This window comes from Fukomys damarensis, unplaced genomic scaffold (genome assembly GCF_012274545.1).
Source record: "Fukomys damarensis isolate Sample0158 unplaced genomic scaffold, DMR_v1.0_HiC HiC_scaffold_16, whole genome shotgun sequence".
Lineage (NCBI taxonomy): Eukaryota > Metazoa > Chordata > Mammalia > Rodentia > Bathyergidae > Fukomys > Fukomys damarensis.
Window position 1 is genome coordinate 67,735,418 of NW_022900928.1, and position 25,815 is coordinate 67,761,232.

A 25,815-nucleotide genomic window follows, 5' to 3' on the forward strand; every position below is an offset into this window, starting at 1 on the left:
TCCCTTGCTCCTCACAGCCTACTTTCTCCTCTTCTTTCTCTTCTTGATCACTCTTTCCTTCCTTTGCTGGCTCCAGCAGCCCCTTCATGGGAAGCCTGGCCACTTGCTGGGATCCTATAGCTTCCTCAGCCCAGCGGATCGCAGGAGGAGAGAGGAGCGCTGTCCCTCCAGGATGGACTTGGATTAGCTGGCTTGGGGGGGGGTTTACTGCTCCGTGTCACCTGGCCTGTGGTGGGGCAGAGTGAGGGCTGGAAGAGCAGGGGTCCTGTGGTGTCCCAGCCATACTAGGGTATTTGCACCCTCTTCATTATGAAACCCAGGGCAGGGTCACGAGAATGTCTACCCACCCACAGCCATGGCCACATCTGCCCTCCGTGAACCAAGGCCTGTCTTGTGTCCAGTCTTCCACTCCCCAGAGTCTCCGTGTAAGCAGGGGAAGGTGAAGGAGAGACCCAATGGCGTTCCATCTTCAAGGAGAAAGAAGATGACAGACCCTCCCATCCCTGCAAGGACCCTCAGAGAACCACATATCCATACAGAGCGGTGAGTGATGAGTTTATTGAGGGGAAAGCCCAAGCTGAAAGTCCCCTCCCACCTCTACAAGCTGGACACCTCCATAGCCCCCATCTGTCCTTGGAGTGAGAGAGGACACCCCCAGGCTGCTCTTGGTTTGGTGTCCTCTCTAGGCCCTGTGACATGTGACAGACCAGGAAGACAGTCAGAGGGGAGACAGATTCCCTGATGGGGCAGTATGTAAGGCAGCCTTGTAGACAGTGGTGGCAATCACCAGCCTGCTCCATTTCTATTGCTAAGGAGAATGCCAGTTTCTATAATGATTAAACTCCCACAGGGAAATGGTATTTCCTGAGGGAGGCTGGGCCAGTACCTATTTTCAGGGGTGGCTTATATGGCTTATATTGCTTGTGCTGAAGGTAGAAGAGGATAGCTTGGCTTAGACCATCCTGCCAGCCAGGAGCCTGTGCTCCAGGGACTGCAGACTCAAGGTGAGCATGGCAGAGACTACAGGCAGGCTGAGGCCCGGTCACCAAAAGCTCCCTCTCCAAGGTGGCCAAAGGCTGAGGTTCTGCCAGGCTAGGCTTCGTGAGTAGGACCTTCAGGGCACATGGGACAGCCTTCTTCTGTCAGGGCAAGGCTGCTGGGAAGAAGAAGGTGGGCTCACAGGAAAGGGAGCTAGGAACGGCCTGGCACTTCCTGCCCACACTGGGGAGATGAGTGCTTGAAGAGAAGTGGCCACCAGGCCTAGAGACAAAAGGGCGCGGGCAAGAGGGCAGGCCGACACCACAGAGGCCCCAGGGACCCAGCCCCATGAGGGGGAATTAAAGGAGAAGCTGCCTGCCTCTTAGTCCTGCCCTGGGTTGGCCCCTGAGCATAGGAACAAGGGTGACCAAGTGGGAAATAGCTGGGATGGAGCACGGCCAGCAGTGGAGGGCAGGGCAGGTGGGCCCACTCTCACTCGGAGCAGAGCAGCAGCTGAAAAAGTGTGAGGTGGACAGGGTGGGGGGTGGCTGTGCCTTGGTCCCTCCTGCCAGGGCTCAGGGGGCCTCATTGGACCCGATCCCATTGCTTTTGTTGACGTAGAAAGGCCGGTAGTGAGACTGTGGAGGAAACAAGAGTGTTAGGTGGCCAGGTGCAGGACACCCCTAGCCAGCCCTCCCCTGCCCCCGCCTCACTTCCCCCAGAAGCAGCAATGGCCCCAATGCCAGCCATTCTAAGGGCTATAGCCTGACCTACAAGATCTCCCTACCCTGTGCTCCAGGGTTGGTCCCTTGTGTTAACAGAATTTCTGTGTAGGGCTTGTGTCTGCCAGGCAGTTGATGAACTTGAACCTCAACCCCTGCCTACTCCAAGAGCATCCCAGCCCACCATGGCCACTATTTTTATAGCACTTTCTGCTCTACAGAACGACACAGCACCGTGCTGTATGCTTTTTTATGGATGAACTCATTTAATTTTTACAACCACCCAATTAAACAGGTTACTGTTATTGTATCCATTTTACGGTTGAGCAAACCAAGGCCCAGAGAGGCTAGGCAACTTGCCCAGGGTCACTCAGCTAGTGAGTAGAGAAGCCAGGACTAGAGCCCCAGTGGTCAGTCCCATCCCAGCATCACATCTGTGTCTCAGAGGCTCTGCCTCTGCTCTCTCTGCCCCAGGCTAACCAGACCAAGCTCGCCCTCACCCCACTCCCTATATCCTGACCCCCTCATCAAAATTCAGGGAACAAATCCAGGACAGGCCAGTAACGACTCTCTCTCTCCGTCTTCTCTGTGGATCACATCTCATGGTAATTTCACAGTATCAGCGCCCTCCCTCATCCTCCCAATTCTTCCTCAGGGCCCTGAGCCCTGGCCTTCCAGGCTGAAATGGGAGAGCACAGTTTAGCTGCTAACTGTGGGTGAGGACCCTGTCAGCCTCAGAGGGGCTCAGAGAGTGGATGTATCCCTGAGCTGAGCCAGAAGCCCAGCCCACCCTGTGCCCACTGTACAGGAGATATTGTCCTCCACTACTCACACCTCTGGTCCAGGCCCACCCTGGCCCTGTCTGCCTAGGGCCTACTGCTCTGAAACAGCTCCTTGCAGACTCTGGCCCTGCAAGGCCAGGCCCAAGGGTCACTGGCTCAGACCTCAGCTAAACCACCAAGAAAACAGAGGAAGAAACTGAGACCCAGGAGGAGGAAGAAGTGAGACAAAGTCACATGGCTACTCATTGCAGGACAGGGCCTAGAGCCAAGTCTCTGACCCCAAGTACTAGTCTAGAGCCCAAAAATGTCCACAAGGCGAAGAGGTGGGGATTGCAGAGCTTCTCCTGTGGAGGCTGGGTCAGTAATATGGGTCACAGGTCAGTGAACAGGATTGTCTTGCTAAGAGCCTGGAGTGATGGATGGGTGGGAGCATAGTCCCATGATACCCAGACACGGTGCCCTCCTTCCTCTGTCCCTCCTCCCCTGTCTCCTCTCTGGCTCAGGCTTGTAGCACGTGAGTGTCAAAAGGGCTATGAACGCACCTGGGCCATCTGATTAGTATTTCTTGTTATAGGGGGGAAACTGAAGCACAGAGGAAAAAAGAGTCACGTAGGGTCACACAGCAAGTTGGGGAGAGGGCTGGGACCAGCTCACAAGCTGCTGCCTGCCAGGCCAGACTCTGCTCGCTCAGACCATCTCTGCCCTCCCAGCAATGGGTGCTGGCTGGACACCAGGAACCTGCCCTCCAGGAGTCCCCAGGTAGCCTTGAGTCTTCTCTGTGGGGACCCAGGCTCTGGGAAGGTGAAGAATGTGGCAGGGAGGGGAAGACTGTGTCGAGACACAGAAACCTTGCTTGTTCTCCCATATCAGCTGTCTGCAGTCCAGCTGTTGCAATGCCCCTGGGCCCAGCTCCAAATTACACACATGATCACTTAGCTCCCTCACTGGCAAATTAAAGATTCTCTCCAATTAAACAGCCGCAGACATTCTCTGTGGTCCAGAGCAAATCACCTCCCTATGCTCTGACCTCCAAATGCAAAGGCAGCAGGTGCCCAGGGCTTGGGCCCTGTCCCCAGAAAACCCTAACAGTGCTTATATATCAGGGCCACTGGCTGACCCCTGGCATAGCCTCAGGAGAGAAGCATTTGCAGAGATGGAGGCTCAGTATGTGAGCCAGTCTGACCACTGAGGTTTCAGGCAGGGCTCCGGCTTGCTGGGGCTAAAGCTCACCTTATCTCAGCACCCGCATTATAAAAATGAAGGAATAGAGCCAAAAGAGATATCTGACTTGTCCTGGATGCCACAGCCAGCAGGTAGCCTGGGTCCCTCAGCCATTTTCCCACTGCACTGTTCTTATGGTACCCTTGGCTTGGGGTCATTAGGCATGGAGCCCTGCGTATACCTCTTCTTGATGTTCCAGCCTCCTCCATCCCCAGGCTATCACACCAATGGCCTCTACACTGTCAGAGCCACTGTCCCGGGCAGTAGGACACAGCTCCAAGATGCCCATGCCCTAAACTGAGCATTTGACAATCCCAGAGCTGGTGACAACTAAGCCACCAAGCACAGGCACTAAACAATCACTTGTCAAATAGAAAAGCAGGGTGGCACTTTACAGATTTGAAAACTGAGGCCCAAATAGTGTGCTCACACAAGTCCCTGCCTGTAAACCTCTGCCATCTTTGTTTATGCAGGTATTGAGGCCACTGCTGCCTCCTTCTCCCATGCATGGCCTAGGGGAGGAGGATGCTCTTCCCACAGATCCTACAGACTAAAAATGGGATAATCTGGGAGCCCCTTCCAGGGCACAAGTCTCTGCCCATCCTGTGCCCGGGCAGCTCTCTGGGCAACACTTTACTTACGAACAGAGTCTGCTTCCCAGATTTCCAAGTCTGGGGCTGGGCCTTGGGGGCCTGGCTCCGGAGGAGGGAGGGATAGCCTGGGAGACAAGAGGCTGTGGTCAGAGGGAGCACACACTGGTCCTCAGGGGCTGATGCAGTGCTGCTGCTTTCTCCACAGTGACCACCAAGCACCTCCCAGCCCACTACCAAACAGCCACCTGAAGAGGTGTGCAGCAGCCGGGTGGGGAGGCCAGCCAGAGAGAAGGCACCAAGACAGACAGAGCAGGAGCTGGCCAGGTGGCTAGGCCAGGCAGCAGGGGTTTCCACCACCCACCCAGGGTTCACACCCCAGTCCCCTCCCCATCCTGGAGCCCAGGACAGCCTTAGGATAAGCGTCCCCTGCCAGCACTTCTCTGCAGGAGGAGCCCCAATTCCACCTTACCAAGTAGGGGAGGCTTCCCCTTTGCCAACTCCTACTTGAGTCAAGAACTATGCTAGGGACAGGGCCACAGAGAGACATGGTGTTTCATCATGGCTTCCACCCGGGGTCAGGACAGCAAACCCAAGTGGAAGCAGGAGGCATTCTCTGGGTCTGATCCAAAGATGCCAGCCTGGGCTGAGCTGCCCTGCCACCTCCCTATCCTCCATTATCCAGGGGGTGGGAGCTGTAAGTTGCCTTGGCCCATGGATCAGAGAAAAGCATCTCACTGTTGACCAGGGACAGGCAGCAATGGCCAGGAAGAAATAGGCCATGACCTCGATGCTGAAAAGCTCGAGAAATAAACTGGGTCTGTCCTTGGCATTCCCCTGGCTGAGTGAGGCTGCAGGCTGCCTTCCTGGGGAGACTGTGTCCTGCCCAGCTCTCCACAAGGATGAGAAGGACAGACCCATGGCACTGAACAAGGAGGCAGGGAGTGGGGACAGGGCCAGGACCCTGGGCTGTCCCTGCATCTAGGGTGAGAGCAGCCTGGGATATAGAGATTCTATAGATCCTGAGTAAAAATGGAGAAGAGGAATTCAAACCTCAGTCTCAGTTCCCAGAAAGAAAATCCCTTGCCAGCCGTGAGAGAGGTAAAAGGGGACAGGGTAGGCATAGGGTGGCCCTGCAGACCAGCCTTATGCAACAGGCAGAAGTCCAGACCAAGTGAGCTAGATGCAGGTGAGGACAGGCACCTTTCTCCAGGAAGCTCTAGGGAGGTGGGACCAGGACACCCTAGAAGTGGCAGAGAACCCCGCAGGATGTGCCACCTGCCCTCTGTGAGAGAGGTAAGGGGAAGGGTGAGAAAGGCGCAGGTACCAGGGTTATTGTTAAACAGCCCACTGTGGTTCAGTGGCTTGGAAAATTCTGCAGTGGCCTGTCCCAAGGTGGTGAACTGATAGGGGGTTTTCCCAGCGCCTGCCAGGAGAGAGAGAGGCATTAGCAGCCTGTACCCACACTCAGGAGGCCGAGGTGAGCACTCCTCACTGAGCTCTGTGCCCTCAGTTTTGCAGCCCTTCCTCCACTCTGCAGCTCATAGGCAGCCCTGGACACTCCCCGCCTACAGAGCTGCTGGGGGTGTCTGGGGACTCAGTCCTTTCCCACAGCACATCCTCTGTCCAGAACCCTGTCCAGGGCCCTCCCAGCCAGCCCCATGAGTGATCTGCCTAACAGTGAGAAGGGCATCCCCAGGCTCCTCCTCCTCCAAGGTACAGTATACTTGAGGAGAGTCCCTCCTGGGGCAGGCCTCAGACAGGGGGTCCGGGCAGGCAGATGAACCCAGGTGTCCTTCCTGCCGGGGGTCCAAGAGGCATCTTCTGGAACCCAGACTGGCCAAGGCACGTCCCAGTGATTCCCATACCTGGCTCAGAGTCAAGACCTCTGGGAGACCCTGCAGACTGGAGCCCCTCTCCCTTCATATTCTCTTCCCCTTCACCTTACTGGTTTCTCAAGAATCCTGTTCTAGTTGTAGCCTAGAAGGACCAGTGGGTGGCAAAGCCACTGCTCTGGCATTGCTCCAGCACAGCCCCTTCCCTGTCCCTCCTTAGGCCCTGCCCTGCCTGCTGGTCCTTTCTCCAGGGCCCGGCACTTTGCATACCAAGGGAAAAAGGGCCTACTTGGGCCACAGTCCACCAGAGCTGTCCCTAGGACCTTTCAGGAGAGACATGGGGGCCTTGGAGTCCACTGAGAGCCAGAGTCTGGTTGAAGCTTATTCCCTTAGGATGGCCCCAACCTGGGGGCCCAGGAGATATATTAACCACTCAGCCTTGTTTAAGAGTTCTAGGAAACACAACAGTGAGGGCAGTGTACAGGAAAAGGAAGATGGGATTTGGCCCCTTAAGGTCATCTGGCCCCACCTACCCTCAAGTGGTTTGGCAGGATTGGCCCTGTGGGACAGTGAGGATGCCACATGGCCCCAGGCCATAGGGGGAATCAATCTTCGAAGTCACTGACTCAGTAGGAAGACTGAGTGTGAACCTAAGGGAAGCCCTTGGGCCTGTGGGGGGGGGATGCCGGGGGAGTGAGGAGACCCCCTCACCAATCTGTGAGCCCAGGAGTCACAGCACATCTTTAGGGACCCTGGAAAACACTGTGTGGCCCAGCCCCAGCCCCTGACCTCCTTCACAGCAAAGACCTTGCCAGGAGCTCCGGCTCTCAGGCCAGGATTATCTTCTCCAAGATCTCTGAGGGACCAGTGAGAGGGGAGCAGAGGGCAAAGTGGCAACTGCAGAGGACAAGCAGGGCCATGCAAGGGAGGGCTTACCTTTCAGGGAGAAGGAGGAGCTGCCTTGGACCTGGGGCTGGTCGTCTGAACTCTGGATGGAGGAAGAATACTCCCAGACCCGGGAGGTGTAGTTACCTGCAGGACAAGAAAGCATCAGGCTTTGGTGGGGAGAGTAGAGGAGGGAAGGCAAGACTGAGATGCAGCCACTTCTGAGCTTACTCTCCAGCCCCCTCTTTGGAAGACAGAATGCCTCCCCCAGTCCTTCCTACCATCAGTTGTCTAAGACAAAGCACAATCATGCCCTGCCCTACCTAAAGGCCACCATCCTCATAATAAGAAGCCAGGTCCTTAACACAGCCCACAGGTCTTTCCTGAGGGGTCCCCAACCCTCATCATTCTATCCACTTCCTGGCTTCACCTCTCCCCACTCTGTCACTCAGTGTGTCACCCAACACCCCAACCAGGTTGAGCTCCCTGTTTCTCTCTTGCCCCAAGCTTTGGGCCCAGAGCAGATCTTCTGCCAGATGCTCCCCATTCTTAGCAAATTCATATAATGGATCTTCATGTATCATATTACATTGTGACCATCCCTGAATCTGTGTGCACCTCAACCCACACCCCATGCCACCCTGCACCCCCATCCCCTGCACTGCAACTGCAGGTTTCATTGTCTGCCCAACTGGGCTCCATAAGGACTGGAAAAATGCCTGTCTGGCCAGGATCATTGTGCCTGGTTCTTAGAAGGTGCTCATTGTATGGTTGATGGATGAATGCATGAGCAAAAGAACAAATAAACACAAACACATCCTATACATTAGAGACAGAGGCAGCTGATGGAACAACTGAAATCTTGTTTGGCAGGTTGAATATTGTAACAGATGTCCATGTACAAATATGTCCCTGTCATCTTGAGGTGCAGGCAGTGGGGAGCAGGTAGAGGGGACAGTAGAGGCACCAAGAGGACATTTTGAGGGACTCAGAGCCCTGGAACTCCAGCCTCTTTCATAGCATCCCAGGAGCCTCCAGCACCTCCTGAGTCCAGCTGGCTCTGAAGAAATGCCCATCAAGCTCTGAGGTTTGAGCTCAGGGGTCAGGTTGGCTGGGATGGCCACACTTCAATGGCAGACCCTCCAGCAGGGACTCAGGAAGCTTCTGCACAAGACCCTCAAAGAACATATCTGCCTAAGACTCCAGGAGACTAGAGGCCTTGCTTTTCCTCCCGTTTCTTCCTCCTGTCTTTCAACAACTGTTCCCACAAACTGTCCCACTTCTGGGACCAGCAGTGGCATCCCTGAGCAAGACAGACCCCGTGTCTACCCTCCTATAGCTTATAGGCTGTTGTTTATGTGGATAAGAAGGTCATGGTGGGCCCCAGCTGTGAATCTGATGCTGGACGGAGAGGGCTACACATTGCTCTTCTCCCCAGGTTGCCCTACTCTCTAATCTAAGTGGGCCTGGGCCTCACTCAAGAGTCTTCCTGGTGCTTTGTCTGGGGTGGGGACTCTGGTGGAGCTGGCCCAGTCACACACACCCCCATACAGCAGGCCAAACCAGGAGACCCCAGGTCAGAATGAGCACCTCCCACAACTAGGGCTTTTGAGTTCCTGTCTCTGCCCTGAGGCGTAGAGGTCACTCAGTGCACTGGCAGAGGGAGACCTGGTGCTGGGGAAGGCACATCCCCACCCTCATTCCACTTCTGTCGGTCTAATGGTGTCACCTGTTCCCCTCACATGGCAGTAATGCTACCTAGATTTCCAGGAACAGCCCCATTTCCTGCCATGCCTTTCATTCTATCCATAGCTAAGCTAATTTGTCTAAACTACTGTGTGATCCTTTTTTGTTTTGTTATTTCCAGGAACAGCCCCATTTCCTGCCATGCCTTTCATTCTATCCATAGCTAAGCTAATTTGTCTAAACTACTGTGTGATCCTTTTTTTTGTTTTGTTTTGTTTTATTTTTTGAGACAGGGTCTCACTATGTAGTTGAGACTGACCTGGAACTCACTATGTAGCCCAGGCTGGTATTGAACTCACAGCGATCCTCCTGCCTCAGCCTCCTGAGCACTGGGATTACAGGCATGCACCACCACGCCCAGCTACTACATGATTCTTATGCAGAAGTACAGAAATCGGTCAAGGTCCTCTGTGGGTCCTTGTGTCCTTCTATTTGCTGGAAGAGATCCCCAGACCTTGTTCCAGAGTGGCCACCTTATTCCCCCAACTCATCCTTCAGGGACAAGAAGAGCACATGGATTGAGGGAGGCTTTCCCATGATGCTGAGTTCCGGCGGCTTCTCCCCCAGCCCACCTAATGATGTACATGCCTGTGTGCATGTGCATGGACACACACACACACACACACACACACACACACGCACACACACACACTTTAAGCTCAGTAGAACTTCCTCCTCCCCCAGTTCCCCATATTCATCTCACAATGGGGAATCCAGTGCTCACCATGGCCCAGCTCTGGCCCCCACCTCTGCCTGCTCCCCCACAGTTTCCCTGCCTACCCTGGAGCTGAGCCTGCTCCTACCTTTGGTGCCATAGAGATTGTTGAAATTCTTCTGGTTGGTCTCCTTGGAGAGACGGCCAGGAGACGATGGCTGATAGACAGAGCGGGCCCCACCTGGTGGGCAGACAAGAGGGGTTCATCATTGTAGAAATAGGGACTGGCTCAGCTCCATGGTCTCTGACTTGGGGAATCTTAGGCAGAAACCCAAAGAGTCTCCATGTGCCCCCCACGGGACCTGGACCCCCACATTAAGAGCAGTCCATGGGTCTAGCATCAGGTGACCATTTATGATCCAAATGTAGAGCCTTTGGGGAATGGAAAGGGCTCTATTTGCCACCATTCGCAGGAACTGGGGCTCACCAGGACAGTCCTAGATATGCTGTGATGTACAGTAGTCCTTCTCTGCGGACCACTAGGAGGCTGACAAGGCAATACTTCCCTCCCGGAGCAGAACCTATGTGAATGAGACTTCAGGGGCTGGGAGACGCAGTACGTGGGAGGAGGGAGAGGCCATGGCAATGTCGGGGACAGAGGAATTGGGCCCTTGGCTGCATGAGAGCTGAGTCACCTACAGGTGACAACACTGTGGCTTCCCTAGGGCCATCAGAGTCTCACTGACCACAAGTGCCTCCCTTTGTCCCCAGCCAGGTGCTCATGGCAGCCAGGGGGAAGGCAGAGCAGATTGGTACCCGCTGCACAGAGCAGTGTGTCAGCACTCCCATGTCGATTCTGCCCCTCCCCACCTAAACCTCAGACTGCACCCCAGCCCCCAAGTGTGGCCCCCATCTGTCCCTCTAGACACTTTTGCCTGTGGTTTCTTCTACCCAGTGCCCTCTGCCTATCACAGTCACTCCTTATTACCAAGCACACAGTTCCTGTTCAGGAAGCCTCGAAACTAAGCTCTCCCAGGAAGGGGTCACAGCCACTGCCTAATCCACTGGCCCCCAAACTGCCAGGCTTGGGCTGATGGCCATTAGTGGCCTTGCTTCCCAGATCTCCTTGCCTGGTTTTGTCAGTGTCTCCCTTGCCTCTCCTCGGCCCTGATCCTGAGAGCCCAGAGGGCAGACGTCCTGCCCCTCCTTATCCCCAGCCAGGGTGCTGCCCACAGGGCTGGGGCAGGGACACTGGGGGAACCTGTTTCTTCCACCTACAGATGTCACAGACTGACTCACAGGGGCAGAGCTGGGAGAATTCTGAGTCCTGGGCCATCTGCCTCTCTTCTCAGATAGGAACAATGAAGCCACAGGGGACAGTGACTCTAGACTGTCCAGGTGACAACTCAGTGGGCTGTACTCCTCTCTCCTTGCAGTGCGGTCACCCTGGCTCTCAGGCTTCCACAGAGCAGGAGAATCTAGCAAGAGCCAATGGGGGCCTGCTCTCATGGGGCTGGACTTGGAAAAACAGAAGAACCAGGCAAGGCAGAGTCGGGGTGTCCTGTTTAGTGCAGCTCTTCACTCACAGAACTAGGCAGGGGTGCAGCCTGGCGGCTGGGCCTGGCCCACACCAGGAATGTTGGAGCAGAGAAGCTGCTCACTGGGCTGCCGCCCTAGACCTGCTTAAGAAACTCAGTTGCTGTTCTCAAATCAGGAAGGGCAGCAGAGCTTCCTCTCCAGTGAGCTCATCCCTGCAAACTCTAGCCCTCCCACTGTGTGTGTGTGTGTGTGTGTGTGTGTGTGTGTGTGCGCACGCGCATGTGCATATGGGTGACTGTTTCATGCTGTTCCACTCATGGTCCCCTCCTCGGCCCAATGCCTTCCTGTTGTCTCCTTTCCTTTCCTCACATTCCCACCCTCTCCCGGCTCCCAGCCCCCAGCTCCAAATCCATATGCACAATCCTCCATCCAGGGTTGCTAGGCCTGGCACCCCAAAACTTATGTAATGGGCACTGCTGTGGTTTATTTTTGGTGCCCAACAATGTGCCAGGCTCCCCTAGCCGAAGGAGAGGCACGGCCTAGTCTAGACCCTATCAGGCTCTGTAAGGGAGAGGAGGGCTTGGGGCCAGGCTGCAGGAAAGGAAATGCAGAGGAGGCAGCCCCTCTCTTCCCCCAGGTCCCTGACCTACAGAACCTAAGCGGAAGTTCCACATAGTTCGGCCTACAAAGGGGAGCCCAGGAGATTCTGGGAAGTTCAGAGGAGGGTCCCGGAAGGGCAGACTGTGTCGAGGGAGGGAAGCCTCTAAAGAGCAGAGTGTTGGGTAACTTATCATCTAAACAGAACACTTGTCACTTCTGAGAATGAAAGGAAACATTGTCTGTAATCACACGGGGACAGCAGGCAGATGTCCAGGCTTTCTCAGGCACACCAGAGGTACGGTCATTCCACCTAGGAGGAGCCTGGCTGGGAGTCATTCCATGGGCTCTGGGGCCCTTGGGCAGCAGGAGGGACAGGATGCCAGGCCTGGGCCAAGCAGGGTTGCCCTTACCCTTGGGCGTGAGGTACATAGAGTATCTCTTCAAGGTGTCAGGTGTACTCCACTCATTCCCGAAGCTGTTTGTGTAGCTGTTCATGTAGCGATGGTCACCACCTACAAAGAGAGATTGGGTCAGCAGAGGAGGTAGGTGGGAAAGAGGAGCTGGCCACTCGGGCACCTCCTCCATCCAGGGAGACCCAAGCTTCCACACCCTAAGAATGTGAGGGTGCCTGCTCATCTACTCTGCTCCTGAGCTCTTAGGGGTGGGGTGTGCAATAAGCCATCCACCCTGTGCAGGGGCCCCCAGTCCCTACAGCACCTTGTGAGTGAGGTCATGTGCACAGCACTTTGGAGTTCACAAGGGACTGTGGGTATTCATTTCTTATTTGATCTGCATGTTAACTCTTGGATAAGTACGAAATCTCTGTGACAGATAGGAAAATAGAGGCTCAGGAGGTGAAGGAAGCCACTTGGCCCATGCTACATGCCAGTAAGGGCAGAGTTGGAGTTTGAGACCTGGCTCCCAACTTTGCAGCTCAGCTCTAGCCCTGGTTGTCAGCCTCGGGAGGCAGAATGAGCTCCCGGCTTTGGCCTCCCAAGACAAGCGGAGTGACTTAGCTTTGCCCACTTAACAATCTGCCACTCACTGCTCAATTTCCCCAAGCTGCTCTCCACCCCATTCTTCCTCTTCCTGCTTCCCTATCTTCCTCCCTTCTTCCCCCTCCTCTTCCTTCTCCTTCCTTCCTCTCTCTCCCTCCTTCCCCAGCAAGAGGAGGAATGAGTGGCTCAGACTCATCTTTCATCTCCACCACCTGTATCTAGGCATCTACCAGGGTCCTGGCACACATTGGGTGCTAGCCTAGCTGTGAGCCCAGGAAAAAGGTGACCTGGTGTCTTGTAGTCCCTAGGCCTTTGAGGGTGGGAGTGAGTCTGGTCTGGTAGACACCACCAGGGAGCAGTAGACAGTGAATCTAAGGTCTTATTCACCAGCCACCTACCCTCAACCTCCTACAGCAGATACACTCCCAAGCACTGCACATCATGAACAACACAAAAAAAACAACAACACAGAGGCAAAGGAGGCTCCTCCAGTAGCTCCAGGCACAGGGGCAGGGCTCCTGAATCAGCAGCACCCCTTCCTGCTTCTAGCTGCCACCTCCCTGCACACCTTACAGAGGACGCAGGGCCACACCTGCACAACGGCCATGACCAGCGCCGCCATGACCTAGAAATGGGACAGTGAACATATGGGAGGCTGAACAGTTCTTGCACCCACCTGAATCAGGCCCAGTCTCCCAAGTGTGCTCACACCTCACCCACAGAGGGGCTCCCCAGCAGGGCAGTGCCCACAACACTGCTCCTGTTCCCTGCTGCCACTCACTGTTGCTGCTATGAGTGACTTCATGGATGAGAAGGCATGGGAGACTGGAGAGCAGCGTGGGAAACCTGACAGCACCCTCTCTAGCTGTGTACCTTTTGAAAGGATGCTTCCAGAGCCTCAGCTTTCTCATCTGTGCAATGTGAAGCACCCCACAGAGAAAATAAGGTGTCTTGAGTGAAGAGCGTAGCACAATGCCCAGCACCAGGGAGCACTCAATCACCTTCAGCTGTCACTATCACCATTAGGCTCATTGCTACTGCCGTTTGGAAGGGACTGCCGGGATCTGAGAGCCATTTAAAGCCAAATGATTGTCTTGCTAAAATATCTTATCTGTCTTCAGGTGTGACTGAATGTCCCTCATATTTCACAGGGACAGTGTGATATCACCATCACCAAGATACACAGGCGGCCCCCTGCCCAACCTTCCTGTATACTCTTAGCCCCTTCTCCTCCCCAAAGAATCATGTGCTCCACCTGCAGACCAGACAGGGGCCATTTCCTGTAGGAGTCCAAGGCTGGAAGACCCTTCTTAGCCTGCATTTTAAAGACTTCATGCTAGGCCTAGGCCACTGGGTGGGGCCTTGGGGGAAGTACCCAGACCTCAGGCACTAAAGGGACTGGGTGGAAAAGGACTTAACGGAGTAGTTTCTCAGGTTTGGAGGCTTTCTGTGAAATGATTCAGTTGACCTTGGCAGAGACCTTGTGAGTCAGGAGGGGCTGATTTCAGCTGGTGAGTCACAGAGATCCACAGCCTCCCAATATCCCCAGGCCAGCCCGGAAGGCCAGGTCCAGCCTCAGGGTTCAACACTCCCAACACATCCATGGTGACATGCAAGTCTTCTCTCCATGTACACATGCAGTGCTAGGTCACTTGTACTGGAGACTGCAGAGTCACCAGTTTGGAGCCCGGTGCATACCAGCACTAGCATTTACTTAGCTGCTAGGCTGGGCCCAAAGATCAGATGCAAGACTGCATGAAACCAGTCCCTGAGTGTGACAGGTGAGCCACTGAGAGGAGACACTTCTGAAGGCAAGACCCAGGTACACCCTCCATTAGGGCCCCTTGAATAGCTGCAAGTTCAATATGGGGTTAGAATCTCTGAATCTTAGTCCCAATTCTTTTAAGGGAGTAGAAGGGTGGGAAAATAAAGGAGCCCACAGCTAGATGCTGACCTCCACCCAGAAGCAGAAACTGACCTGGGAGGGACATGCTCATGGGCCTGCACACAAGAGGGGACTTACCATTCTCCATGTGGTTCCTTTCGATGAAATTACGGCTTAGATCAGCCTTGCACATCTTCTCAACGTGGCGCATGCACACATTGAGCAGGTCATCTTTGAAGTTGCCTAGTGACTGTCCCAGGCCTTCCCCTTCCAGCAGGACATGGTAGGTGGGAAGGGGTGGGGGCAGAGAGTAATTGCTCATCAGTGCACCAAATTCCTACCAAGAAAGGAAAGAACTCATTAACTTTCAGGATTTTTATGAGTTTTAGGGACCTTTTACCTACCAAAAGGCTCCCAGCTATAGACTCAATGCTGGGAGCCAGAGGAGCTGCATTCTAGAATCAGCTGTGTTAACTAACCTCACTGGGAAAACCATCCAACTAAAATCCATTAGATGCTAACATCCGTGGCGGCCTTGCATTCAGACACATGACCCATGGCCTAGGTGCAACACACCTACCTCAAAGGGCCTTGCATGAACACAATGGGATGAAAGCATCAGGAAATGCAAGAAAATCCTGAAGTATTGTGAGCCAGTGATAGTGGTATTTCCACCTTCACAGGCCTCACTCCATCCTGTGCTTCTCACCTCTCTGCTCCTCGCACCTGTCCTCCTCCTTCCCAAGTCCCGAGTGCCTTCAAGATCCCATTCACACTCTGCCTGCTCTGCAAAGCTGTCCATAGATTGCTGCAGCCTGCTTGCCCTTCTCTGAGTTTCCACAGCACTTATCTCCTGAGCCATATGCTTTATCATTTAATTATACACTTTTCTATATTGTTCTCTAATTATATATGTCTTATCTTCCTGGCTGGATTGCAGCTACTTGGGGGCAGGAACCATGTCTTATACTTCTCTATTCACTAAAGCATCTAACAGAGTACTGGGCAGCCAGGAGCACCCAAAACATTCTAGCAGACAGAAAGATGGATGCATAAATAAACAAACAGACTAAGATTAAAGATTAAAATGATGCAGTGTTCATATGCCATTCTCCCCTTACCCAAAACAGGCATTACTATTCAACCACAGAAATCTTTCCTGCTAATTCTGGAATACTGCTAGTACATAGCAATCAAAGTTGGTACAAGGTCATGTTTGTGTACCATCTTGAGAATAGGTAGGGTAGTTGGTCGGTTGAAAAAATTAAATGGATAGAAGGAAAGGAGCTTGGATGGATAGATGGATGGATGGATGATGGAGAGTGGATGGGGGGATGGGATGGGATGGGATAGGGGACTGAGGACTTGAATGGTGGAGGACTCTCCTATTACCTGCAGAAACAGCACCGAGTCACTGATGCTGTGTAGCTGCTCCCGGGTCTGCTTGTCCTCATGCAACACCTTAGCCCTCTCATCCAGAGCATCCACAATAATCTTTATTTGGTCCACAGCATCCTGCTCCCGCTGCTCCAGTGCAGCCCTTACTTCCTCCTTTTGTTTCTCCAGGTCCCGCACTAGGTCTCGGAAGTTCTGTTCCAGGATGGCCTTCTCATTGGTGGTGAAGCTCTAGGTGCAGAATCAGGAGAGGGATGAAGGAAGGCTCCATTTAGAAAACCACAGCAGGGGCCAGGGATTTAGCTCAGTGGTGTCACTGCCAGTCTGGCAAGCGCAAGGACCTGAGTTCAATCCCCAGTACAACAAAAGGAAGAAAGAGAGAAAGAAAGAAAGAAGGAAGGAAAGAAAGAAAGGGAGGAAAACCACAGCAGAGCATACCTTTAAGTTTCAAACACAGAACCAGGGCACTCCCAGTGCTCTAACTTGGCAATGCTATTCACCATGAATCTTATTCAAAGGCATTATTGAGGGATGCCACCTGCTGCTAGAGATGACCAGGATTTTTCAGAGTCCACCCTTCCTTATCCAACTGCAGCTCCCTCCCCTGGGTAGGTCATCATAAGCCACCATTCCATAGCTGAGTGACTCTCTGTGTGCCCAGACATTGATGTATAAGTCAGGGTGTGCTCAACCAAAACCAAGCACCGTTCAAAAAGTGAATTGGCTGTTCTGGCCAATGTCAAGAATCAATGATTTTAGGCTGTGTTTTGCCATTACCCAAACTATGGCCAACACACATCCGGCCACAGTGGCACAAGTAGAGAAATGGCATGTACTTAGTGGCTGAGTCATCCAATGAGCAGACAACTGAAGACATTGGAAGATTCAACGCGGACAGGTCTGGGATGTTTATTTGCTAGGATGATGAATGTTAGGTGACAGGTAAGATCCTACCCGGATGCCTGGTCCAAACTGAGAAGGGGAGTTGGTAGGACTGCCAAAGGGAGCAGGAGAATCCAAAACACAGAACTACCGGTTGTCACTACGGCTGGAACTTGGGACAAGAGCCATGACCCAATTTTCCCAGGCAGCACAGGTAGGTAAGAGTACAATGGGGGGATCCTGGAGCTGCTCACCTTGATGCGATCCTTCTCCTTCTGCCACTTCTCAGTTTCATCCTCAATCTCAATGATCTTGAGTTGCAGCTGCTCCTTTTGTAGTGACAACTCCGTCTGAAGGGAAAGGGTTGGCTAAGTCGGGACGAGGGGTGGTGGGGAGGAACAGAACCAGAAAGCCAGGCTCTGGGCAGGAAACAAATTCTCAGAAGGGCTCATTGCTCATCCAATCCATCCTTCACTCAGCACACATTCAGCAGGACCTCAGATACACCAGGCTCTGTGCCAGCCACCAAGGACTCGGCAATAAGTCAAACACTGTCTGTTGTCCTCAAAGGTCACTGGGCTGGACATGCTATACATGTCTGTATGAGCTAAACCTTCCTAGCTCCTTGACCCAACACAAGAAACAAGCTTTTTGATGTTCTTGCTCCTTTCAGTGGAACTGGGACCATTGAGAAGAGACACAGCCCAGTCCAGGGAGTGCCCCATGGCAGTAACAGTGCACAATGTTTTTCTGGCATGACGTGGGGCTTGTGTTGCAAGCAGGAGCCAGAGTTGCCGCCGGCATGGACTCTGTCTGGGCAGGCACAGCTATAAATCTGTTTATGGGAAAGGGAACACATTTGCAGTTTAGGCAAAAGAGAGACTTTCATCCAGGGTCTCTGGGGAAAGAGAAGGCTAATCAATGAGGCTAGGAAGGGTGGAGAAGTCTGGCAAGGAGAGGCTCTAGAGCCCCTGCAAGGGACACACAGACTGTTGGGGTCCAGGGAAGGCTGGGAAGAGGCTTACTGGGAGTGTGCTAGGATGTCAGCCTCCCATGTTCACCCTTGCCATGCTGGGGAAAGCAGCTGCCATGAGGCAGAAGGGAAGTCATAAAGCTAAGGATTTTCCCATTAAGCAAATCCAAGAAGCATTTTTGTCCTGTGGGGCTCTTCTCTAAGGCTCCCAACACACACACACACACACACACACACACACACAACCAGTGTGTTCCACCAGTTTGTTCTTGGAAGCCCAAGGCACCCAAGAAAGCCTGTTTCACTCAGCATCTCCCCACAACCTGGGTTTTGCATGCAGAACCCCACCCCTTTCTCTAGCCATCTGGATCTGGAATGTCCCCACATGCACATCTGTAAATACTCTGCCAAGCTGAGGGGGAACTCACGGGGAACCAGCTGCAAACACCCCAGCAAATGGTTCCCATGGAGGCTAAGATCTCCACTGGCCTTTATGGCAAAGGAGCTCAAAAGTATGTAAAAGGCATGGGGCAGGGATCACAGAGCTCCCCAGAAAGGGAGCCCCTGTTTCACGGCTGTTCCTTCCTTGACCACACACTCCTAGGATGTTCTCATCTGACCCACCTACAAGGGCTAGAATACCACAGTATGGAAAATGACATCACCAGAGAGGACAGCTTGTCAACAATGGAGGAACACAAGGCATGAGGGCATGATTTGGCCTGGTCTGTGAAACAAGGCTGGGGAGAAGATGCAAAGAAGACAGGGGGAGGAGAAAGACAGTAAGTCCCTGCCATGGATAGTGGAAACAACCCTCACCCTCGCTGAGGATGCAGACAGCCCAGAAAACATAGCTTGGCAGGCCCAGTGCCCCCAAAGCCTCTGAGGAAGTCAGGCTGGTTGGTGAACCTAAGCCCTGAGGAAAAGACCAAGAAGTTGGACAATGGCCTGCTCCCGGCAACTTTCTCATCTCTAGAAAAGAGGCCCAAGTGGAAGGACAGCTGAGGGCCTCCCACACTGTAACTGAGACTTCCTAACTCAGTGCAGGGGTGGGAAGGCAGACACTTGAGTTTCCCACCTCACTCCCAGAATGAGGTCTAATGGGAAAGAAAACAAAGATACACCCCCCCCACCCTCAGGTCAGGCCCAACCCTAGTAAAGACCCTATCTCAGATGGGGGAATAGGCCACCCTTCCATGATGTGAGCTACTTAAGGGTCCAGGAAGAAGCTCACTCAGAGCACGGAACAGGGCATCCAGCAGCTGGAATCCCATAACCACCACTCCCAGCAGGAGGCCTTTGCTAGGTATTTAATTTCTCTGTGCCTCAGTGGCCCCATCTGTTCCATGGAGTCAGTAAGAGGAGCTCCCTCCAAGGCCATGAAGATACCAGAAACTACAGGGCAAGTGCTAACTAAATAATATCATTATCACTGATGTTCAGTCACCTTCCAGGTGCTAATCAGCATCCTTAGAAGAGAAGGCAGGCAGGTTAGAGAGCACAGGCAAGCAAGGGGAGCAGGCAGCTGTGTTCAGATGAGGTCCTGTGGTGTTGAGTGGTAAGGGTGGTGTATGTCATTAGATTCAGGTATGGGTGTAGTGTGGACACTGTCCAGACACAGAGGGCAGAGTCAAGGACCTCACAGAGACTGGAAGGTTGGACATTAAATTAAGGATGCAAACTAAAAGCTTAGGCGTGAAGAATGGAAGGAGGGAGGATCTTGAGGGGACAGAGGTAGGAAAGGGGTGGAGGGCGGGCTAAGTACCTGTGAGTATTAGAGAATTCGACCAGAGAAGATGAAGATCAAGGAGTCAAGTGCCAGAGTGAGGCAGCAGTGCCCAGGGAACATCTGTTTGAGTTGTGTGGCTGGCTTGCAGGTGAGGCAAGGCCTTGCCTAGGTGAGCATGGACTTGCTGACTGAGAGAAAGGAAGGAGGAACTGAGCATAGAGCATTGTAGGGTGTAAAATATGAACCACTTAGGCCAAGAACAAAGAGAAACTGTTGCCCTGGAAGTCCAACCTGTATAGAAGAACACAGAAAAAGGGCAGCAGGCCATCTGGGGTATGGGGAGGAGAGCAGGAGGAGGAGAGAAGCTGGTCTGGACATGAGTGAGGGCAGGGTCAGAAGTGGAGACGAGCTGTCTGCAGCAGTGGGCGGAAGAATTGTTCAGGGTGGAGAAGAGACTGGTTCTCCATTTCTTTAGGGCACTCAGGAAGGCAGACACAGGCTGGGAGGGGCCTGGTGCCCACAGTACAGCTAAGCAAGACCAGACTTGCAGGACATAGCAAGCTCTGAAAGGGACCTGGGTCTGGGAATGTTTGCTGTTAGAATTGGCTTTTCTCATCCTTGTTGGGGAGGGGGGCTTGCAGTAAGGCCTCTGGGGGTAGATGTCGTATCTGCTTAGCTTTTGGCAATTTTTCTTGAACAGGAAGTAATAGAACACAGGAAGCTTCCAAAGGCTGTACTAGGAGAAGGAAGGACAGGAACTTTAATCATTGAGCCAGGAATGTGCCAGGAATTTCCTTTAATGTGCAAATGTCCCCTACAAAATTCGGGCATGGTGTCCCCACTTTACAGATGTAGAACCAAGGCCTAGAGAGATTATATAGCTTGTGAGAGTCCTCATGGTTAGAAAAAAGTAAGGCCAAAACACAGTGACAGGGCTCGGGTCCTGTTCTGTGGCCTTCAGAGGACCTCCAGGGTGGTAGCTCTCGGCTCTCCTGTAGCACAGACGACTTCTTTTGCCTCCCTTTCCCTCTCCATTCTCTCTCCGGAGGCCCCAGCTTTCTCTGTCCTGTTCTCCCTGCTACCATGGAATGTAACCGAAGTCCCTGATATCTGACGGGCCTCAGCTCCCCACAGCCCCACCCCTACCCAGGGCTCCCTCCTGACTTCCTCATACCCCCACTTCTTTCCCTTCACCTTGCCCAGGCCTGTCTCTCAATGCTTCTTTTGTTTCCTTCTCCCACAGTTGTCTCAGTCTCCAATACCTGGGATAGGCTTTGCGTGGGCTTTGAGTGAGCAGATGTTTCCCCGAGAGCAGAGGGGTGGCACAGCCTGCTAGTGCCTAGGCCTGGACTGGGCATTTAGGTGCAGACAACAAACACCCTAGAGTTCACCTGGACATACTTGCACCTCCCCCAGGGAAAGGGAGTTCAGCTGTGATCTTCCTGGGGCCTGAATTAACTACAAGCGCTGTGGGCTGTGACATTTGCCAAATGAGCTAGTTAATTGTCAAATTTGTACTCCCAGATATGTGGTAATTATCTGGATAAGAATCTGAAATGCTGGGTAGATTTCCCCATTTCCACTCAGATGTCAAACAGCCAAGGATCAGTCTGCCTGTTTGATTGGATTCCCCCTCTTTCTCTGCTTTCCCATAGCCTCAGGTCAGGAAAGGAATAGGCTGGGGCGAACAAAGCATCACCCTGGCCTCTCCAGAGCAGCACAGGCCATGGCAAGGTCACTTCACCTCCCTGGACCTTGATTTTCTATGATGACCCTAGACTGGACTTCTGCTTCCCACCCTGGCTGCACAGAACCCAGGTCCCAACCTTGGGAATCAAACTTGGCAGGGCAAGGCCTGGGAATCTGTTTTAACAAGTCATCAAAAGATTTCAGCCTGAAGGCTGCTGTTTTGGAGCCACTACACTTGGAAATTCCGAGAAGAACCTTCCAGTCCCAAGTTGAAAAAGATTTAAACCAGTGACAAGCAATCCCAGCTCCAACATTCCCCAGCACTGTAACTTGTATGAATCTCCTGGCATCTTGGAGCCTGCTTCTCCTTCTACAGAATAGGTGTGGTGCTACCCCCATACCACTCCCACAAGAGTGCCACATTTGTGACCTAACAAATGCCACCAAGATAGCACCTGGTACACAGACAGCTCCATGCAGACTGGATTGTCACCTGTCTGCTGGTCACTTTCTTCCCCTGCTCCCTGACTCTAAACTTCTTTTATTTGATTGTGTCCCCTCATCACTGGATGGGTCATCCCACTTCCTGTCTCACTCCTTGTCCCAGAGCAGATGTTCTCCTTGCAAATCTCCAAGACAGGGGTTCCACCCTGACCATTTAGCCTGGCTCCTCTTCCCAAGTTGAAATCCCACTGCCTCAAAGGGCATCTATGCCCAGAGAAGCACCCCTAGAAGCTTCCAGATCAAGGCTGCACACATCCATCAGCCTGAAGCTCAACCTTCCTGAAATAGGCAACAATAAACAAAGCCATGGGGCATGGTGAAGGACTCAACCTGAGACAAATGAATAGACAAGGTGTTGCCACTGAGCCTCTCTAGAACATGCCTTATTATGCCAATGGTGCTGTGACCCTAGACACATGCCAGACACAGAACAGGACAGGGCTTCCCAGAACAGGCAGCCATCCACCCAGAGGAGATCCTAAAATCCTGGTGTACTGCAGCAGGAGGGACTTGAGATAGACAGAAGGAAGGGCCAAGACCTAACCTCAGGAACATCTAGTGGCAAACAAAGGTTGATCAGTGGACATTTGTAGGACTCCCTATGACTTTTGAAGTGGAAGGACAAATATTATGCTCTAGGGTCCAGTGGAGGAAGGAACCAAGAGACCATTTTCGAGCGTGGCTTCTGCTCAGAGTCTGCAGGTGTAGCCAAGGCCAGGACATGGGCACTCACAGCCAGGAGTGCCACCGGCAACTTCATCCAACTCACTCGGATAAGGCTGAGCCACTGTACCTGCCCTTCACAACAGGCCTGCAGAACAAGTTCTGCCCAGGCTCTTTGCACAAACCTGTATGTGGGATGATGTTTGGGTCTGCAGAAGATGCATCCAGAGGATGCCAGGATTGACACATGCTCTCATTCTGGTCCATCAGCCCACTATCCTGGCTTTGTACCAATGTTGCCCTGTCCAATATTCCAGCAGAATGGGCCTAGACAGAGTACTTCAGTCAGACTCCTGGCTTCTCAGCTCTGCTCTTCCTTGCCTTTCTCTATTCTACAGGCACACCACACACACACACACACACACACACACACACACACACACACAGGCTGCCCAGAGCGACATCATTACAGTCACTCCAGTGGATCAGGCATCTTTCCTAAGGCACAGGTATTTCAAATCCTGCCCCTTGATGCCTTTTCCCTGAAGTGCTCTCAAATGTTAGGAAATGACTTTGGGAGCCATTTCCTCAACCAGGATGTTGGGCTGCTTCCTCTCTCTTTCTAGGCCTGTGTCCCTATCTGCAAGGTAAAGGAGGAGACAGACCAATGGGGCTGGCTAATGTTGCATTGGGCCTGGCATTCTATCCTCTGTCACTTGTTGTTTACCCACAGCTGCTTCTACATAAGTGGGAAGGTGCTCTCCAGTTTTGTTTGGCTGAGTTCTACCTCCTGACCTACACTGTGAGTCCTTAAGGACTATGTGAATCCTACAGCAGTCCCTGAGCCAGAACACGAAGTCAGAGCTCCTGGTGCCTCCACATGGAGCTGCCCAAACCCTTCTGCCCACCAGAACTACCTTTTCAATAAAAACTTGTTTCAGTTGACTTCTGGGTCCAAACTTTGTGTAAGAAACAGGTCAATGAGTCCACTTTGCTTTCAGTAGAGGTGGGAACCTGGACCTCTGCCTCCTGGCTACCTCTTTGCTCCTACTCCCTCTTCACTCTGAGGCTGCTTTAAAGACTTTTATAAGAATCCTAGGGCTCTTTGAAAATATTTGAGAACCAACAATCTAGCCAATCCCTCAGGGAAGCTGATACTGAGAATGGAAGACACTTATCCACTGTCTTACTGCTATTGGGGGTGGGTGGGGGGAAACAGCCTAAAACCCAGTCTGAGGCTCTGCAATGGCCAAAAATGACTGTTTCTTTTTTATATTTTGACTTCTCAAGTTAAGTTCCCAAAGCATGGGTTCCATGGCCCCTGCCCCTCTGTATTTTCCCATATGAACCTGGGGCTAAGAGGACAGGAGAAGCTGGAGACACATTTGGGGGGCAAATTAAGCTTTGGAAAGGATCATTGAGTCTGTTCACATCTGTAACTCATCCCTCCCTGCCCAGGGGAGTTGGCAAGAGGCACAGAGTGTGCCAACAGGTCTGGGTCAGAAATGCCCAGCAGCGAATGACCCATTCTGCGGGATATAGAAGCTCTTGAGACAGTCAAGTCCTCTGCATTGGCCAACAGGAAGGTTGGCCCTAGGATAGCCTTCTGCAACCAGAAGCTCTGGAGCTGTGCACAGAATGGGCCCAGCATCTGTGGGGCAAGAGACAGTGGCCACAGCTGGGCCCTTAGCTCAGAGCACCTCCCCCAGGTGTGTCACCCTCACAAGCCTCCACTTGATTCTGCTCCTGCCCACAGAAATACCACATAATCACATACACAGAATTCATGCAGACCCACTTACACAGCTCATACACAAACAGGCAACGACCATGTAGACGCCCACACGCATAGGAAGCACACACACTAGTGTACACCCACTCACACGCTCCCTTGCTCAACACTGCTGTCCCCCACAGGCACAGGCATGTCCTGTCTACCTGCAGGCACACACAGAGAGCGCACTGGGCCCACCGAGAGAACAAAGGAGGTGAGGTGAGTGGAGGGACTGGCTGGGGATCAGACAAAGTAAGCAGCCAGTGTTCTGCAAGTGCAAACCAAGATGCCAGTAAAAGAGACGTTCCAGAGACCCTCAAGTCCTCCTTCCAGTGTTTCCCTCACCCACAACCCATTCCCCAGGACCTAGTCCAGTTCACAAGGGAAGAATTCTCTCTCTAAAAAAAAAAAAAAAAAAAAAAATTAAACCAAGGGTTTTTGCCCCCTGCTTTAAAACCGCAAGGCCACGAGTCCCACCCCCGGACCAAAAAAAAAAAAAAAAAAAAAAAAAAAAAAAAAAAGAAGAGGAAGAAAGAGGAGGAGGAGGACAAGGAAGGGTGAAAAAGAGACACTCCAAGCAGACAGAACCTAGGACTGAGTTTGGTACCCTTGGGTCTTACTCTCTGACCTGACCTGAATTTATCCTATGGCCTTGGTCAGCACCCCAATCCTTTGTGAGCCTCTATTTGCTCATCTAGAAAATGCCTGTCTCTCAAGACTTTAGGGGTTTGAGGAATCACCTCTGACCTCCAGGTTGAGGGTCCAGAGGGGAAAGAATATTTTCTAAAAAAGCCAAGCACAGTGGAGATTTAAGCCCAAACCCCAGAAAGTCAGCAAATACTAAGTCTGGAGGGGCAGAGCAAGGAAGGAACTCCCCAGAGCAGAAGTGGGGCCCGAAGTCACCTCCTTCTCAGCCTTGGCCTCTTCTACCGTCACGGTGCTGTGGTTCTTGTGCTCCTGGAACATACAGAGGTAGCAGATGCAGGTCTGGTCGGTCTGGCAGAAGAGCTCCATGGTCTTGCCGTGCAGGGGGCACTTGCGAGCCTCGAAGTCACGGATGGGCTCGAGCAGCTGGTGGTCGCGGAAGGCGGCACCCTCCAGGTGGGGTTTGAGGTGCAGCTCGCAGAAGGAGGCCTGGCACACCAGGCAGGACTTGACCGCCTTTTGCTTGTTGCCGATGCAGGAGTCGCACAGCACCTCCTCGGAGCTGGACCTGGGCCGCAGCAGGAGTCCGGAGTCAGCCCGCGGGTAGCTGTTTCGCCGGGCCTCTCCGGGCTCCACGATGGACACCTTGCGGGGCTCCGAGAAGATGGACTTGCGCAGTTCCCCCTTCTCTGCGAAGGTGACGGGAGGCTTCTTGGCCCCCAGCTGGAGCCCTGCGTAGGGCGACCTCCTGCCTTCCGCGGAGTCCATGCTGAAGTAGTTGGAGCCCTTGTCATCCACAGACTCTACGAACTGGATGATGGGCCGCCGCCAATCGTTGCCGGAGAACAAGGCACTCTTCCCTTCCCCTGCCTTCAGGGCGCTGCCCAAGCTTTTGCTTTCAGCCGCCTCTCCGCCGTGCCCGTTGGTGGTTTTGTTGTCCTTGCCCTCGGCCTTGGTACCATTCTCCAGGCCACCGTGGGGGCCTGATGGGCTGCGGGCGTCCCTGGCTTCTGGGCTGGCCCCGTTGCTCCTGGAGGTATCTGCACCTTCCATCGCAGAACACTCGTCTGGTCTGCTTCGGGCTCGCTGGGGCTGCGGGGTGGGTGACTTGTTGGGTGTCTGAGC

General features: G+C 53.1%; 1 protein-coding gene across 1 annotated transcript; it reads right to left on the minus strand.

Annotated features, from left to right (window-relative positions):
• Positions 1-549: 549 nt before the first annotated feature.
• Positions 550-25,815, minus strand: Trim29 (tripartite motif containing 29). The gene is made up of 9 exons (XM_010629247.2): positions 24,949-25,815; positions 16,968-17,063; positions 15,829-16,062; positions 14,575-14,773; positions 11,964-12,065; positions 9,563-9,655; positions 7,065-7,160; positions 4,345-4,421; positions 550-1,616 (listed from the first exon to the last, which is right to left on the minus strand). The coding sequence occupies exons 1-9, from the start codon at positions 25,741-25,743 to the stop codon at positions 1,554-1,556; spliced, it is 1,755 nt and encodes a 584-aa protein (XP_010627549.1). The 5' UTR covers positions 25,744-25,815; the 3' UTR covers positions 550-1,553.